The 17,723-nt window shown below is 42.3% G+C and overlaps 1 protein-coding gene across 3 annotated transcripts in view; it reads right to left on the reverse strand.

The window, feature by feature from the left end:
• UNC79 (unc-79 homolog (C. elegans)) overlaps positions 1-528 on the reverse strand; it is a 108,419-nt gene extending 107,891 nt beyond the window's left edge. For all 3 annotated transcript variants that reach the window (XM_017813902.1, XM_017813908.1, XM_017813901.1), the window contains exon 1: positions 440-528. In XM_017813902.1, coding sequence (XP_017669391.1) covers positions 440-461 — 22 coding nt within the window. In that variant the 5' untranslated portion in view covers positions 462-528. The remainder of the gene's footprint in view (positions 1-439) is intronic.
• Positions 529-17,723: the final 17,195 nt, after the last annotated feature.

The raw sequence follows: 17,723 nt of genomic DNA on the forward strand, positions 1-17,723 counted from the left end.
GCATCCCTCGGGATAGGGCATGGCGCTGTCAGACGAGGCAGGTTGGACCCTTCCCGCCGCGGGGCGGAGGGCCAAGCCGGCGGTCTCAGTCTTAACTCGCAGCCCCGACCCCTCATTTCTTCCCGCGGATCCCTGGCGCTGCCTTCGCATAAACGCGCCGCCGCCCCGCGGAGACCGCCTGGCCAGCGAGGGGCTCCGGGGGCCGCCGCCACCGCGCACCGGCGGCGGCTCCGGCAGAAAGAGCCAGAACGCCGGCAGCCCCCTCCCCCTGCACCGCCCGCTCGCCAAAGGCGCGGGAGGGGCGCGGGCAGCGCTGTCCCGCCGGGCCGGCGGCGGGGGGGCAGCGGGGCAGCGCCACCGGCGGGACGGCGCCCCTGGCCCCGCGCCCCCTCCCCTCGGACGGACCCCGGCCCGCGCCGCCCGCCCGGCCCCCACTCACACTGCTCCGCCTTGGTGGACATGCTGCCGCCCCGCTCTGCCCCGCGGCGCCGCGGAGCGCCGGCCCCCGGCCGCGATGGAGCTGCTGCCGGTGCCGGTGCCGGTGCCGCCGCCGGTGCCGCTGCCGCAGGGCTGCGGGCCGGGGAGCGGCGGGCGGGCGGCACCGGGCGGGAGCGCGCTTAAAGGGGCAGCGCCTGGCGCCGCGACCGGGAACGGCCTCAGGAGCGACGGGACGGGACGGGAGACCAGGAGCGCGTTGAGCCGGGTCGGGTGTGTTGGGGTGGGGTGCCCCACGGAGCTTCCCACGGCGCCGGGTTGGGAGCTGCCGAGCCCGAAGATCTTCGTAAGCCTCGGCGGTGTCCCCCGGGTATCCCGGGGGGCCGAGACTGCGGAGGGGCTGGTGCTGCTCACCCCCGGCTGCGCTGAGCGAGTCCAGAGCGGACAGTTCTGGGTATCCCATTTGATTCTTTGCATAGAACAGAACTGTTGCTCCCTTGAGTACCTCTCCCCTCCACCCCCCTGGGCTCCAGCTGTTTACCCCAGGAGGGCAGGCAGTCGGGTGCCTCTGCCCGGGTTTCCCCACCTGATTCCATAGTGCACCAAGCCCCTGGGGACCGTCATGCCTTCCCTAAGACGAGGGCTGCGCTCAGCCCCGACTGTGTTCCCTCTCCATCACCAGATCCCAGCTATGGTGACTGTCTCAGGACGAAGGTGGAATGAAAAGGCCTTCATCTGATTGTAGTGGGAGTACAGTAATAACAATAAAATTGCTCCAAGAGAAATTATTTCACCACCATGTGTCCTGTCAACTTCCCCGGTGTCCCGACTTGGCCTTACCAGGTCTCAGAAATGAAAAGTTAGCTATGAGTTTCTTCTGTGAAACTTTCCAAACCAGTTTTTTAGATCCTCACACCTCTGAAAAAGCTTCATGGAAGCAATAGTATTTCATCAGCCAGGGCACGGGAGCCTTGATGTTTACACACAAAGAATTCAGTTGCAACATCATCAAAACACTAAGCTGTGTAAGATGAGTAGGCCTGTGGCAACCAAAGAGAACTGTGCTGTGGAGGTGGAGGAAAACAGGTATGTTTTATTATTCATTGAACAAGGCAGTGCTGCCCTGATTTGGTGATGATGCACATTCTGTGCCAGGAGCTGCAGCGAAGGGGCAGATGCTGTTCACTGGCATTTAACAGGTTGGGGGTTTTTCTGAAAGCAATCTTCTAAATATACTGCACGTGCAATTTTCTTCAGCACCTCTTAGGTACAAAACAGAGCTCTTACTTGAGGCCATAGTTTTTTCCACACTCCCTGCTGCTTGTGAGCCCCAAAGAGAGAGTAGAGCCAATTTATACCACTACCACTGGCTAGTATGAACAGGCTGCCATGACTACAGTGGCACTGATCAGCAACTGAAAGGCATGAGTTAACTGGGAGAGAAGTTGCCTCCATTTCCCTGAGTACTACTTGACAAAAGCAAGGAACACCAGCGAGGTGTTCATTCCTAGATATGGTTTTCTTCTTCCTGTTGAGCTCGCTGTAAGATCACGTAGGTTTCTACCTGAACATCTAAGTTTTCTCTTTTACGTTTAAATATTTGAGAGTAAACATTTAGGATTTTTCTTTTATTAGAAGCTGATATGAGATCCCATTGAAGTCAATGGGAGTTTTTCTATTTAATTTTATTTAATGAAGTGCCCAGGGATGTCATGTGGTGCTGCAAGCCCTGCTGCCCCCAACCCTAGGTCTCTCATTGTAGAGCATAAGTGATGAAAATACATAAAAATGGCTTTCAGACTTCATTGAAATAAGATGTTGAAAGCAGGTTTCATCTTTAGTCTAAGTCTAAATTTCTGTCTGTTGATACCACAAATCAATCTGAATTGCTTTATTGTGTATTACAGAACAATAGGGAACTCTCTGCACTGAGAGGAACTCAGATTTCATAGGTATCTTTAAAATATACCAAATGTTCACATACTACAGTGGTGAGAATACTAAAAACACTCAGCTTGATGAAGTAGGAATACACTGAGAAAATATTAATTCCATTTCTCTTGTAAAATTTCTTCTTTGGTTTAAGTGCCTGAAAATTGCAGCTATGCCTGCATTTACTGAACAAAGTCCTACACAGTTCCACATGTAGTTCAGGTACATGGAAAGCAATTTATTACTTATGAGTCCTTTTGCATGTCTAAACAATGCCTAAGCTCTAACTAAATCCTATACAAGCCATCTGTTATTTGGTCAAACAATTTAAGAGTTGCCTAGTTTTTTAATAGAAGTATGGAGAATCACACTTTACATTGTGAACGAATGTAAATAAAGGGAACATGGCACTCTGGGAATTAATTTCTCAAGTCTCTGTGCTGAACCAAAGTCATCATTTCTCAGCAAGATCCTCATGAGAGTGCCTAATAAAATGGGTACAGTGCTCCACTGGAAACATTTTTAAGCAGCTGAGGTTTATTTCCATATGCTTTTTACCTCTACACACACTCAGTTAAGAGAACACATAAATCTGCAGTCATCTGAAAGTCAACAAGCCATTAATGGATGAACATACTTTTAACAATAAATGAATGGGGAGTGGAAAACTTACATACCAACTGATAAAAATGAAAAGAATAAATGTTACTTTTCTGAGATCATGCATTGAAATTTTACAGAATCATAGAATCTCTGAGTTTGGAAGGAAGCTCTGGAGCTTCTCTGATCTAACTCCCCTGCTCAAAGCAAGGTCAGCGAGCAAATTGCTCAGGGCCATGTCCAGTCGGGTTTTGAATATCTACAAGGATGGAGACCACACAACCTCTCTACACAACCTGTCCAAACATCTGACCATCCTCACAGTAGAAAGTTTTTTCTTATGTTTAAGTGGAAATTCCCATATTTCAGTTTGTTTCCATTGCCTCTAGTCCTGCCACTGACGTCCACTGAGAAAAGTCTGTCTCCATCTTCTTACTCCCTCCCCTACAGAATTTGTACACACTAACAAGACCCCCCACTGCTCCCTGCTCCAAATCTTTTCTCATTGAGGCTAAACAATCCCAGCCCTCTCAGCATCCCCTTATATGAGAGGTGCTCCAGTCTCTTCATCACCTAGCCCTTCCTTGACTTACTCCAGTATATGCATGTCTTTCTTGTACTGGTGAGACCCGAACTAGACATACCACTGGTCTAGTTGGTGCTAAGGAGAGGAGAATAACCATCTCCCTTGACCAGCTGACCATGGTCTTCCTAATGCAGCTCAGGATTCTGTTGGCCTTCTTGCCACAAAGGCTTACTGCTGGTTCACAGTCAACTTGGTGACTACCAGCACCCCCATGTCATTCTTCACAGAGCTGCTTTTCAGCTGGCCAGCCTCACCTGTACTGGTGCTTAGTTATTGCCCCTGATGTGCAGGACTTGAATTTTCATCTGTTCAACTTCATGAGATTCCTGTTGGCCCGCATCCCCGACCTCTCGAGACTCATTTGAATGACAGCAAAACCAACAGGTGTATCAACTGCTCCTCCCAGTTTTGTATCATCTATATATCTGCAGAGGGTGTCCCATCATCTGGGTCACTGGCAGCGATAGGAAACAGTACCAGCCCAGTATTGACCCCTGCCAGTACAGCACTAGTGACTACTTTCCAGGTGAACATTTTGCCCCTGATCACAACCCTTTGTACCTGGTAGTTTGTTTGGCCACTTTTGAATTCATATCATTGTCAACTTGCCTAGTCCATACTTCATCGGTTTGTCTATGCCAATGTTATGGGAGACAGATGAAAATTTTGCTAAAGATAAACATTCACTGCTCTCCCCTCATCCACTGAGCTAGTAATTTTGTTGTGGAAAGCTATCAGGTTGGTCAGGCATGATTTTGCCTTTGTAAATGCACAGTGACTGCATCAAATCACCTCCTTGTCCTTAATGTGTTTGGAATTGGTTTACCAGATTATTTGCTCCATCATCTTCCCAGGGATCAAGGTGAAGAGAAATGACCTATGGTTTCCTGGATCCTCTTGCTTGTCCTTCTTGAAAATAGGAATGACATTTGCTTTCTTCTGTTTCTCAGGACTCTCCCAGTTGTTTTGTCTTTTTTAAAGATAATCAAAAGCAGTCTTACCATGTCATTGGCCAACTCCTTCAGCACTTGTGTGTGGATCCTATCATGTCCCATGGACTTGTGTATGTCAGGTTGTTTTAAAATGTTCCCTTATCTGATTGTCCTCTACTGACAGGTAAGTCCTCCTTGTTCCAGAATGTCCCACTGACCACAGAGGCCTGGGATTCCTGAAGACAAGGTCTTACCAGAAAAGACCAAAGTAAAGGAGAATTTGAGTACTTTGGCCACTTTCATTCATCAGCAGGTCCCCTGCCCCATTCAGCAACAGACCCACATTTTCCCTAGCCTTCCTTTTGCTGCTGCTGTCTCCATAAAATCCCTTTTCATTGTTCTTCGTCTTCCCTCAACCTATTCATTTCCTAGTGGTCCTTGCTTTTCCTAACCCCATCCCTGCACACTTGGCCAGTGTTTCTGCATGAATCACAGGTCATCTGCTCCTTCTTTCACATTTTGTATGCTTTTTTTCTTGGCTTTGGTCAGGAACACCTTGTTCAGCCATGCATGTCTCCTGGACCTGTGCTTGACAATCTCCATGTTGGAAGAGACCATTCTGGCACTTGAAGGAGGTGATCCTTGAATATCAGTCAGCTGGATGTCTGGATACTAAGGTGAAAAAATATATTCAAGATAGTTATGAATACATCTACCCCTCACTGAGGAATTAGTTATAAACTGCATTCTCTGTTTCACTGGCTGAATAGACTTAATTATCATATTTCCTTCTGCTGTGGCTTTTGCAGGATAAGGTAAATAAGGTTTGGAAGGGTTGGGGAGCATCCTGTTTCTGTGCATTGTGCTGGTTTTTAACTAAACTTTGTCTGCCTAACAGTGTGTATTGTAGTTACAATATAATTCAAGAATAAATTAATGAAACACTGTAAGGGGAAAAGAAGTCATCAAGAGCTGAAGTCACTATTTATATGACTGTTGTCATTTTGAATTACATTTTCAAGTGTTCAGCTCCAAACAGAGATTTTTTTTAATCCACAAGCATTAGCAAATCTACTTTTAGAAAGGTAATCCTTTCTGAAAAATACAAAATCCTAAGCTATCCTACCTTGAATCATGTACAGAAAATTCCTTAAATTGTTCATAAATTAAAGTAAACGTATTCATATATTAAAAAAAAAAATCCATCTATCTGTTTACAGGTATATATTTACTCATTTATATACAGACGTGGCCACTGTTACCAACCCTTATTACATTCCCATGATGTTTCCTTAAAGGCTCAGCTTCCAGAGTCAGGTAACTACAAGAATCTCTAGTTGAATTTTAAATGAAAGTTAGTTCTTGCCTGACATATTCAAAGACTCAAATGCAATATAAACAATGTTTGAAACAAATGAGGATTTCAATGCCTAAATGAGAGGCAAGGGCCTAAATGCTTTGGAAGTTTTATAAAACAACACAAAACAAAACCAGCCAACTTGCAATTTCATTTATTTTAAGCCAATGTCTTGATTTTTTGAAACGTCCTCATTTTTTGGCAGGAAGTTATCAATAACTGCATGGTGATAGGGATATTAAAAGCCACAGTAGAGATGGGGACATGTTTGAAAAGTAATCACTACAAGCCTATCTGAATTAAAGGCTGTGGCATGGAGGGAGTCAAGGGAGAGCAGAGTCTGCTTGATGAGCCAATGGTAATCCCAGTAAGAAAAGTCAAACACAGAGTCAACTGGAGCAGAAGGCAAGCTTCTCTGACCCTCAGGACTTTTCAATCCACATGGTGCTTTTTGGGTATTTACTAGGCTAAACCAATGCTGATGCAGGGGACTTGGTACAGGACTGGAGCCTGTATAGGCCCTGTGTAGGGACCAACCTCCTCTCTGTCAGATTCAAACAGCAGATAGAGTCCCTCAGGCTCAGACGTGTATTTGACAGCAATAGTTAGACCCCATGAAATTTAATTTATCTCTAAATCTTTGCTCTCTGTAAGCATTAATCCTCATGAATGATTGTAAAATAGATAATTGCTTGAGGGAAAAGTCTGTCTAGGATTAAACTAGACAGTTAGGCTCAACTCAAATAGACTACAGCATGTATCATGGTTGACACAGGATGATTGCTGGAGCTGTTCCTCAGGGCTCAGACACCTGGGTTAACCGGCATCAGCCAAAGGACAGTGAACAGGAAAAGCACCTCTTCTTGTTCACAGAAAATTATGTCTATGCACAAAAATAACACAGTATTCCTGACAGCTTGTATAATCTTGTGCAGGAAAATAATTTCTTCTGACAGGAAGATATCCAGTCTCAGCCTCCGTCCTGAGACTTAAAAATGTGAGGAAAACTTCCTATTAAGCCTTCGATGGTACTACCACACAGCACTATCTACAGAAAAAAATCAACGAGATCTCCTGCTGTGAGAGGACAGGAAAGGAAATATTCTGAGAAGGAAGGTGTAGAGAGTATAGTAAGATAGAAATTAGGGCAGGGTAGAGAATTAGAATAGAATAGTTGGCAGTAATGGCAGAAGTGATCATGATGTGAGCAGAAGCTTGGCTGAAGCCACCAACCCTTATCAGTTATGCCATCTGGCATGTGACAAATTCATTTCAGTCATCACTGGCTTGGTTTGATTTAAAATGCGACATGGAGCAGTAAAGGGCTCTGTGTGTATTGCTAGTACTGTGTTCCCAATAGAGTAGTCAGTTTGCCATGTTAATATTTGTTCTCTCTTTCCCCAATTTAGAATAATTAAGACTTCAGGAAAAGAAAACATTGTTAAGAAATACAGTGGTTATTTGGTTATATTTACAAAACTACAATTTTCTTCTTATTCTGATAATTACTTCAACTAAGTCTGTGGATGTTAGCTTTATTATGACATTTGTCAGTATCTGTCACTGTAAAAATCTCTGATAAATGCCCTCAATTTCCCTTTTAGAGTAATGTCATTAGCCTCTAAGTGAACAAAATACTTAATTTGTTGCCATAGCAGTGGACTTTTGAGAAATACATAGTGACCTGCATAGAGAACTAGCACAAACCTGATAAGCATGTACTCGGTCTATTAAAAAATCCGAGATTGGATTTACTGTCTAAGAGAGACAGTCTTTGTGACAGCTACCACGCCATGTTTGTGAAAATTAGCACCACCTTGGCTGAATTAGATCTCCCCCCAATAAACTGGATTTGTTTCTTACCATTAATGTCAGACTTGTGCAGAACTATATTATAAACTAGACCACCTACCTACATAGCTAACGTAAAAGCACACTGTAATGGTAATAATGAAACCAGAATTACAAGTGTCAAAATACTGCATTCTTAAACCTATCACAGTGTCATGGTCCAAAGGCAAAAACATGAACATGGAAGCCAAGAAACCCAGAGCATAGTATTTATTTTGCTTTAGTATTTCTACACCGAAGTGAAAATAATTGTAAAAGGTCTCTGCTGGGCAAAAACAGTGACAGAGAGCAAAAGAAGGCATGAGGCTTTCATGAAGGAAGTGAGGAGAAAGCATGTGATGTTCAACGCTGCTAAGGTGTTTTACCACATGTGTACCGTGTTTGGGACTCGTGCCACATCAAGTCCCTGGCTCAGTAACAACCACAGCTGACTGATCTTGCTTGTGTGCTTGAAGACTACCTCCCTAGAAGCCAGTTGAGCCAGCTAGCCTCTCCTCCAAATTGGTTTGCTCCACACAGGAGTCCAGGAGCTATGTAAGATGAAATGAAGGGTGGGCTATCAGAGACTAGAGCCTTGGTGGGAAACACAAAGTGAGATAGGTTAATATTCTGTATTTTTTTGCAAGACAGACATGAAATTATTAAAGACATTCCTTCATAACACATGTAACGTGGCATAACAAGTATTATTTATTGTACTTTTCTCAAATATAGTCTAGACTTCAAAGTATTTATCATAGCATTTATTATAAATAGCAATCATGGGAAAATATCTCAAATGTCACAAATTTTAATCTAGACATTGAAAATAAAGTGAAGTATCTAACAATCATGACCTGCAGAAAAACATTTATTCTTGTGGAAGAGTAGGTGGGGTGGGGGAATACACCAAAAGAACACGTGTAAAGATTAAAGAGAAACTTTGGAGAAAATAATCTTAAACTCTCTGAATTTTTGTCTGAGATGACTATATAAATATTTTTTTTCTGTATTTTCTCCCATTTATTTAAGTTTAAAGCTTTGACAGTGCCACTAAGAGCTGACATGGGCAGGACACAGGAACAACCACAAAACCACAGATTAAATGCAAAGAGTAAATTCAGTTTTGTTACCTCGCCAACTAGGGATCACTGAAGCAGCAGTCAGAAGAGACACACAAGCAAGAACACAGGCACTGTGAAGCTTGATCCATGCTATAGGATCACTCAACCTGCTTTTTTCTCCTGTATTTCAGGGATTTGCACAAGCATAATTTACCACTGTGCTTTAACCTTGCCCACAGCTGGGCAAGAATCTCAAGCATGTTTGATAGGGTGCCTCTAAGGCTATCACAGGCCTAGACACAGAAGTTTTACTTGTCTAACACACAAGGTCAAACAACAATTAGTACGATATATGTTTTTTTGAGACCCAAACTGCAGGTCACTCAAGTGTGTTTACAATCCTCCTTGCCGATCTTCCATTTCCCGCAGTACTTGATGACAGATTCAGACTGGTACACACAGACTGGTTCAATGCAGCAGGTGATGGCAGAGTAGACCTGCCACGATTTTGCATTCCTACACCATTTAATTTCTGGGTCCAGTTCTACAAAATCTGCAAAAGCTTTGTGACCTGGGACCTGGCGTACAGGACGGATAGTAGTGTGTGAACTGGGACTTTAGTTAGCCATATGCTGTATCAGGGCTTTCAAGGGAATCCAAGTTTGGAGCATTACAGTTTATTGCAGCCTTCAGATCTTAGTTCTAAAGGGATGTTTTCTATTTCTTTTTATAGCTTGGAAGGTGGCACAGGAACCATCCAGCTGGTCCAAGAACTGCCAGTGAAAATGCTGAGAATCCAATGATTGTCTCCTAGATGAAAGGAAATAAGGTTAAATAAAGCCAAAAAAATTGAAATGCTCTCCGAATAAGCTATCTATTGCCAAACAAATTATTTGATATTATTGGATTTCTGCAGCTATAATTCTAGAGATGTGGCAGATTCTAATGGAAAAATAATCCAGAGAGGAATATTTTACATATTCAGACTAGATGCACTAGTAAACTGTGGCAGTTGGAAAGAAAAGTACCTTAGTCCATGCCATGCATGAATATTCTTATGCAAGACACATGTAAAAGCATAAAAGGCACATTAAAAGACATGAAATTTTTTTATTTTCCTACAGATTCAGTATATTTTGTGCCTATTTCTTGAACTTTTTATTAACAAAATCTTTATAGGAACAGTATTATTTGCTTAATAGTTACAGTAGTGCAGCTTACCACTAATCATATACAAGAGCTTTGAGTATCTACTAACACTAGGAGTTGATATAATAGGGAAGAGAGTTGCTGCTTAATTTAGTTAACTAATTTTACTTAGTCTTCTATAATCACATATTAGAGTATTTGTGCTGGGGACTATAATAAAGCTTATAAAAGGCACCCCACAGAAATGGGGTTTTGTGATGCATGTCTCTCTAGGATGCTGTGACAGCATTCCCTTCCTCTCAAGCACAAGCTTGACATCTAGGAGGTGGGAGGAGAGGAACTTCTTTGAGGGGAGTTCCTGGGGAGAGCTGGTTTCTAGTTGGGATGAATAAAACATATTTTCTATGTGGAAAAGAACAGCAAGAGAAAGCTCCTCTAAGAAGATGGATTTGCATGAGGGAAAGAAAAAGTGAGGGCTCAAAGACAGAACTCACCACTAGTCCCACTTTTTCCTCAGGTGGGGAGCTGTGGATCCAGCAGCTGCTCCAACTGGCAGACCTGAAGTGGAAGAGTCGGGATCCGTGGTGCATTATAGGGCCCATTATTTAATCCTGGTGAGGGGAGAGCTGGGGTATCCTGACCAGCCAGTAACTACTTCTGCCAGGAGTTTCCCAGTCCTTTGTTATTTTCTATTGCTCAAAGCCTGTAGAATGCTAAATTCTTTTCAATGAAGGCAAGGAGTCCATCTGCTTGACAGTCAAGTCCCTTAATTTTTAAGTTGGATGCCAGATGCACCAACACAACCCGAAATATACTGGGTAGCTGCTCTCCCTGGGTCATCACCAGCAGGAGTGTATGTATGTGCCCACTTACTGGGAAAGGAGCACCTTGGCTTGATGCAGCCACCTCCCACTGAGTTACACTGATGAGCCCAGTGGGTGGGAGGAGTCTGTCTCTGCTGATGATGCTGTGAGGCAAAATGGAAAAAGCTGCCTCTCCTCCCATCTACTAGAGCTTTAAAATATTTTTCCCCCATATTCATATGTATATGTCTTTTCACACAAATTGTTTGCACCCCAATGACACACTCTCTGGAATTCCCATTTGCAGTTCACATACCAGCTTCATTCAAAAAACAATCTGACCCATAAATGACCAGTACCTTAAATAAAATAATTCCCTGCTCCCGCTGCAGAGAATATCTCCTTCCTGCACATCCTACCCAAAACATCACTAATCCAGGTGAAGCTGTGATGCAGCCTGCTGAGAGAGCAGCCATCCACAGCAGGGAAATGTCGAGTCACCTGCCTGGGTTCAGCATCAAAGCCAAATGTGTGACAGGGTAACAGGCAAAGGCAGAAAAATGTTATCAGCATTCCTGGTAGGAGACTATTTAAGAACAAAAGTAAATGGGTAGGTACAGGGAGGGATATATCTACTCCTCTGCAGGCAGAACCGGATGGATGCTGGTGAGCTTCAGTGTCATGGCACTAAGCCCACGCCTAGAAGCTATTAGCCCAGGACCAGCACCATGCTAATTAAGGAATTCATCTTGCAAACTGGTGCTGGTTTCTAGCTAGTCAGCTTTCACCCATAGCAATCAGACATTTGACAGTCTGCACATATCTATATAAAATGTGTTACTTGTGCACTTGGAGGTGAAGAGGCAGGAAAGTAAATAATCCTCCCCTCAGCTACAGACTGTGCCATTTCCAGCATGGACGTTTTTGATAGATGAAATCTGGGCTTGTTACAAGCAGACATGAAGATTTTCACTCAGCTGCAGTAAACATGCAACTTATTAGATTCCCTACTCATTTCTAAATACATTTTATTAATTTCTTCTGTATTTTCTCCTGCCTTTAATTACCAAAGACTGAATCAGATAACCATGTCATCCTTCTCTAGGCTTCTCATCAGAGTACATACTTGAAGCTCACTTCCAAGACAGCCTGTAAAACACTGATGGTGGGGAGAGCCTCCTCTTGAGGTTTTTTTGACAATGTGCAGAATATGTTACCAAGGTGTAAAGAGCAGAGTTAGCAGTCTACACAAACAAACAATAGTGGATCGGTGATGAAACAGCCATATCTGGCATGTATTTTGCCAGAGCTGTAGATTTGTTATGTTGGTAAATTTACCTGCTTGATTTTATGGAGGAAGAGGCAACAAGGTTTTAAATTCTCCCCAAACACTAAATATCCTACCTATCTGTAACAAATACAGAATTTCCTCAGGAATAAATATGTCTGAGAGATGTTTCTAAAGTAACTAGACAGCAAAAGACTGATTTGCATTCATCAGCTGTGGCAGTAGCAGCTAAGTATGCAGTAGATAACCCTAAGCAATCAAACTTCCTGAGACAGACCCTCTAACACCAAGAGATTGTCCTAGATATATGATACTTTAAAATAACAGGTTTTGAATTCTACTACTTGTTTTCAGATATTTAGCTTTTGTGTTTCATGCTTTCTACATTTCTTTACAGTTGTGAGGATTGAAAACTCCATAAAGTTATACTGAGATTCTGCTTTCATCTTCCAGCTATCTCCTGCTCAGACCCCACTAGCATTAATTCCTGTATTAAAATTAAATCAAACAGTGTCCTACAATAGCAACAGTGGCTCTCATTTTTCTTCCCAAGCTTGGCAGTTATTTTCCAGCTTTCTGAACATTTACTAGAAAATGACCCATAATCTTATTTTTCTAGTAAACCTTCCAACTACTGAGCTATAAACCCAAACCACTCTTCCCCATTACCATAGCCCTCTGCTCAGAATAGTGCTGCACCCTGGCATTTACAGTCAGTCTACATATTTTCACATGGCAGTGAACAGTGTTTGTCAAAGTGTCCCCAAAAAGGCTCAGCTGTTCTTGGCTCAGCACTGGCCCTTTCATTCCTCACTCAGTCTGTCTCATTTAGTGCCTGGGGGTGCTGAGTGTGCTCCAGCCTCCTCTATACTCGCATTCCCAGCCCCCCAGACAGTATTTATACACCACTTGTAAACACTAGGAGTTTTCTCACATAAAGTTTAGATTTGAAAAGCCTTTTGCTGTTCCTAGGTTTGTTATTGGTCCCTTCAGTGTGGCAAGAGGACTTCAAAGCTCTCCTGGCACAGTTTATATAGCAACTTTCTTCTTCTCTGCTACCATAAAAATGCATTGTGCATTTTTCCCAACATACCTGATCCCACAGGATGGTTCCTTGCTCTTTCACTCTTTCAGAGCCCTGCTTTTAAGAGTATTTGCTCTTTAGGCTGCTATCACTGGAATAATTTAATTTTGAATTGCTGAGGTTCCTTCTGATATGTTCATTAGCTAGTACCATTTCCTCACACCTTAGCTGAGAGGGCAGGTTCTGTAGCCACTGGTACAGTGATACAGGTTATAACATCCCCATCAGTGCCAGAGCAAAGCACTTTCAATTAACATACAGAGACAGCACCGACCCCATGATGTCGTAGCTCATTTTCTCCCTCATCTGCTCCTGGGCAAATATTGTAGATAATAGTGTAAGGCTGTTTCAGCAGTTTGATGTCTGCATGAGACCACTTGTTGATTTTATTTAAAAAGGTGAGTCGAGTGTGCAGGAAGTTAATGCTGGGCCATATTTTCCATGGTACTTGGCTTTGGAATATCACCTGAGAGAACCAAGCCTGCTGCACAGAGAACCATTAACCATCCCTGGACACAGACATTGACATCCTTATTTTAAAGAGAATGGAACATACAGAACTACAACACATGTTGAAACTTCTCTGAAAATTAACACTCATTATCACTAATCTACAGATCTGCAGTTTTTTCAGTCCTCATAAAATTACTCCAATGACATTATTGGAGTGAGAATTTTTAACCACTCTTTTTTCTTTTTTTTTCCCTGGTCTATCTATAATAATACTCCTATAAATAAACTCCTTGATGTTATCTTTGAAAGAATATTTGTGATCATCTTTGCTTTTTCACAGAGGAAAACATTTCAGTCAGAGTGAATGAGTTTCTGAACTATCACTGTCATAAAAGATTAGAGATGCATCAAAATACAGAGAAATTCAAAACAGAGGTCTTACAGCAATATAAATTTAGGACAGTTGTCCTCATGGTGGTATTTAACTTGTAAAACTACAGTGAAATGTAAGTCTCTAATTTGAAAATGAAGTAAGCAAAATTACCTTGAGTTTTTTGGAAGGTTGGGGTTTATTTTACTTAATGAGAGATTTCTTACATTGTAACTTTCCCTCCATAAGTTTCATACTTGAAAGAAAATAAATTCTATTTGTACTACTTGGACACATTGAAAAAACCTGTCTTCAATAAAATTAAATACATTCGATATTTATAAATGTGCCTGATATCACTAATATTCTATTTTTCCATAAATTGCAGATCAATAGTAAGTATAGTGGAATATAGAGGATTTGGTGGCGATTCTGCTCTGAGCTGCTTCTTCGGATACAGAAGAACAGCCTTTGCAATTTGCAAATAGAAACTATTCTAATGTCTGTTTCTAGCACAGACACCATCGAGATGTGTTTTAACATAAATTCATGACCTTTTCATTCTGAACCTTACTGGAACACTCGGTTAAGCTGCACAGGCTTTTGGAGGCACTTTTGGAAGAAAAGACTAGAAGTGGGTTTTTTTGAATGCAGCAATGGAATTTGGCCAAAGTGAATCCACCCCCCCCAACACCACACAGGGTAACCTGGGTCTCTCCGAGCCAAGACCTGGGCTTCTCTGTCTATACAGAGCGCACACTGCCACCTGGGGACGGCAGAGCTGAGCTCTGCTCCCGTTTGGAAGTGGAAAAGCTCATTACCTTGAGTGCAGTTTCTCCTGAATTACAACAGTATATCAGAGAGAAGAACCAAAAACTGGAATCAGATGCTGCATGTTTACAATCCAGAATACGTGTTGCTCAAGAGCATTGCCCAAGCAGGCTTAATAACACTGAAGTCATCATTGCATTTTGAATAAACAAACCATTTACAAGCTAGTTATAGACTGTGTTCTGCCTTGAGCATTTACTCAGTAATTGAAGGCAGGTACTTCTTTAACATTATCCTTCTTTTAAGAAGAGCTGCTGATCAATTCTTGTGTCCTTAAACACAGGCATAACAAATTTCTTGTCCATAATTCTACTATTGTTTTTTCTCTCAAGGAAAAAAAATATTAATACTGTCCTTCCTCTCAGCTCCAGTCTCCAATGAATTCACCTCCCACACTGGAAAGGAAGGCATGTACATTAGATTCCTGCAAGTATTGTTTCAACATTTAATAAGCCTGCTCTGCATAGTGTGTATAAAAAAGGAGAAAGTATGTTCTTGAATTTGTCAGTGTATTGCCCTAGGAATAGTAAATATAATATCACTGACACAACAAAACAATGGATCTACTGGCAAAGACATATAAATACTGAGGAATACAAGCAAAGAGGAAAGGAGAGAGCAGTAAGGAAGGTTGTGAGAGACCTTGATATCAGAGCCTGCTTCTTCAGTTCCTATTCTCAAATCCATTTAATTTTAGAAATATCAATAATGGCAAATGGAGAAGTCATTCTCTATTGGTGTCACTCAAGAGATCGTTGTTAGAGGTTCCATTTAGGCCCTCAGGTACTGCAGAAATTGGGAAGCTGCTCTTGCAATGATTCTGAGCCTGACTGCCTGTTTGTGTAAGAGTTCAGGATGAGTCCACATCCAGTTGGCAGAAACTCATTCTCAATCCCAAATTTTATTTATGACATATAAAGGCTAAAGAGCAATCAGGCTCAGCCCTCTCGCTGCGAGACTGTACAAGGGGAGAAAGAAGTAAATCGTTTAGTTTATCATCATGTGGGTAAAAAAACCCACCCTTTTGATTTACTGCCTGAACAGAGCACAGAGAAGATGTAATGGAAAGAACTTCCTAGGTGGATAAGTTAAGCACAATCAAATGCTCATGTGCTTTGGACAAGAGCACAGTTCTGCAAAAGGACGACATGTTCCTAGGTTTTCAATAACTGCACTAACAAGGAAGGCTCCACAATATGGAATTTACTTTACAGAGTCCTGATTCTCTCCTTAAGTCTAGGTAAGTAATACCAATGACACCAAAGGACCCAGAGCAGGTGTGGTATCCTATTGCATAAACGTTATTAAGAAGGGCACTAGGTGACATTTTGTCATTTGCTTCAAGCTCAGTTAGATCAACAACAGCAAAAATAAATGAGTTGAGGAAAAAAAAGTCCTATAACATAGGAATACATCAATCTATGTTGGAATCAAGCATATTCAAAAGCACAAATTAAACAACATTAAATCTTCTATCCCCAAATCTTTGTTCGCGAAGCCTAGCCATGAAATCTTCTATTCCTGTTTTAATATACAGCAAGCATTTAATTTAATGTCTTCTGGCTTTTAATCATGTCTTTATTTGTTCTTAAATTGTAAGGCAATTTTTCGTGCATGCTGTTTTGCTTTTTGCGTAATTTAAACTTCCAGCACCCCTCGGTCTCCGAGACCCATTTCACACTGTAGATGGCACTAAATCATTGCGCAAGACCAGGCAGGCTCAGTTACCTACAGCTGCTTGGGTGTGCAGTGACTCTGCCCTGGTCTTGTTCTCCTGAAGGATAAGGTTTCTATCCACCTAAGTAAGTAGCACGAAAAGCAACTTAAAACGTGGTTGAAACCTGGAACAAAGGATATTCCCTGCTATGCCTTTGGCTGGTTTATACAGTATACAACATTTTTGTTCTGTAAGCTCAAACAACAGTCAACTGGAGTAAGAGCTGGAATAGAGGGATTACTTAGTATGACTCTAGGCTAGGATTCCTCCTGCAGTTCTGGCTCAGCTAAATGCCAGCAAAGCCCCAGTCCAAAGTCTGAGCCTCTGAACAGTGCAGTGCTGTCAGGCTGACTGCCCTTGGGTGTGCTGGGGGGTGGCAGACAGACTGACCCGCCAGAGAGTGAATGGAGAGTTCCAGGCAGGGAAGGGGCAGTAGTAGAGGATGCTGCTTTCTGTTTCTGGCCACATCTGATCCAGAATAAAGCAACTGTTTTGAGAAAGGCTGAGCATTTTGCAAATTCTTTTAACAGATATTTCTCTATGCGGGTAAGGACCCAAACTGGCTGCTGCCTTTATTTACAATCACAAAAATAATCAATATATTGCTAACACTGATAGAAGCAATGAAATGCTGAATTCCTCTGAAAACTATTCTACTTCCATAAAGGGCCCTTATGATAATTTGGGGATTCATCCTACATTCACCAGTCAGGGATAGTGTTTCTATCAATTTTAGGGGGACAATATCAGATTTTTGCCCTTTTCCTTGAGACACTAAAATTTTAATACTTTAACAGTATTTAACAGTGGATTTTTCCTTCTGTTTAAATGAAGATAAGACTCCTTATTTTTTTTCTGTAGGGAGCAGTAAGAGAGCTAAATACTATTTATATTTTCCCCTTGGAATCTGATGAATAAGCAAATCACAGTCTGGAGTCTCAGCTGGTATTAGCTGGCACTGTACAACTGAAGACAGTGGCACCGTGCCAACCCAGATAGAGGGAGGAGACAATCCATGGATTTTGGACAGGGCACAAAACTAATCCCAATGGCCGATTGTGATCAGCTGGAGGCTTGCAAAAGCAAGCTGGTCAATACCCCCATTCGTCCAATTTGGATAAATGAACCGTGCCTACTTTTAAAATCACCACAGGTATTGTTTATTGTTTCTTTTTTCATCGGGTCTCAAGAACACATAACCTTTTGGTTTTTTGTTCTGTTGTGGGCAGGCATCATGAAGTAATTTCCATGTTCAACTAATGGAGGATGCTGTAATCCTGGGTGCTATCCAG

The sequence above is a fragment of the Lepidothrix coronata genome, unplaced genomic scaffold (genome assembly GCF_001604755.1).
Source record: "Lepidothrix coronata isolate B3197 unplaced genomic scaffold, Lepidothrix_coronata-1.0 Scaffold43, whole genome shotgun sequence".
NCBI classification, from domain to species: Eukaryota; Metazoa; Chordata; class Aves; order Passeriformes; family Pipridae; genus Lepidothrix; species Lepidothrix coronata.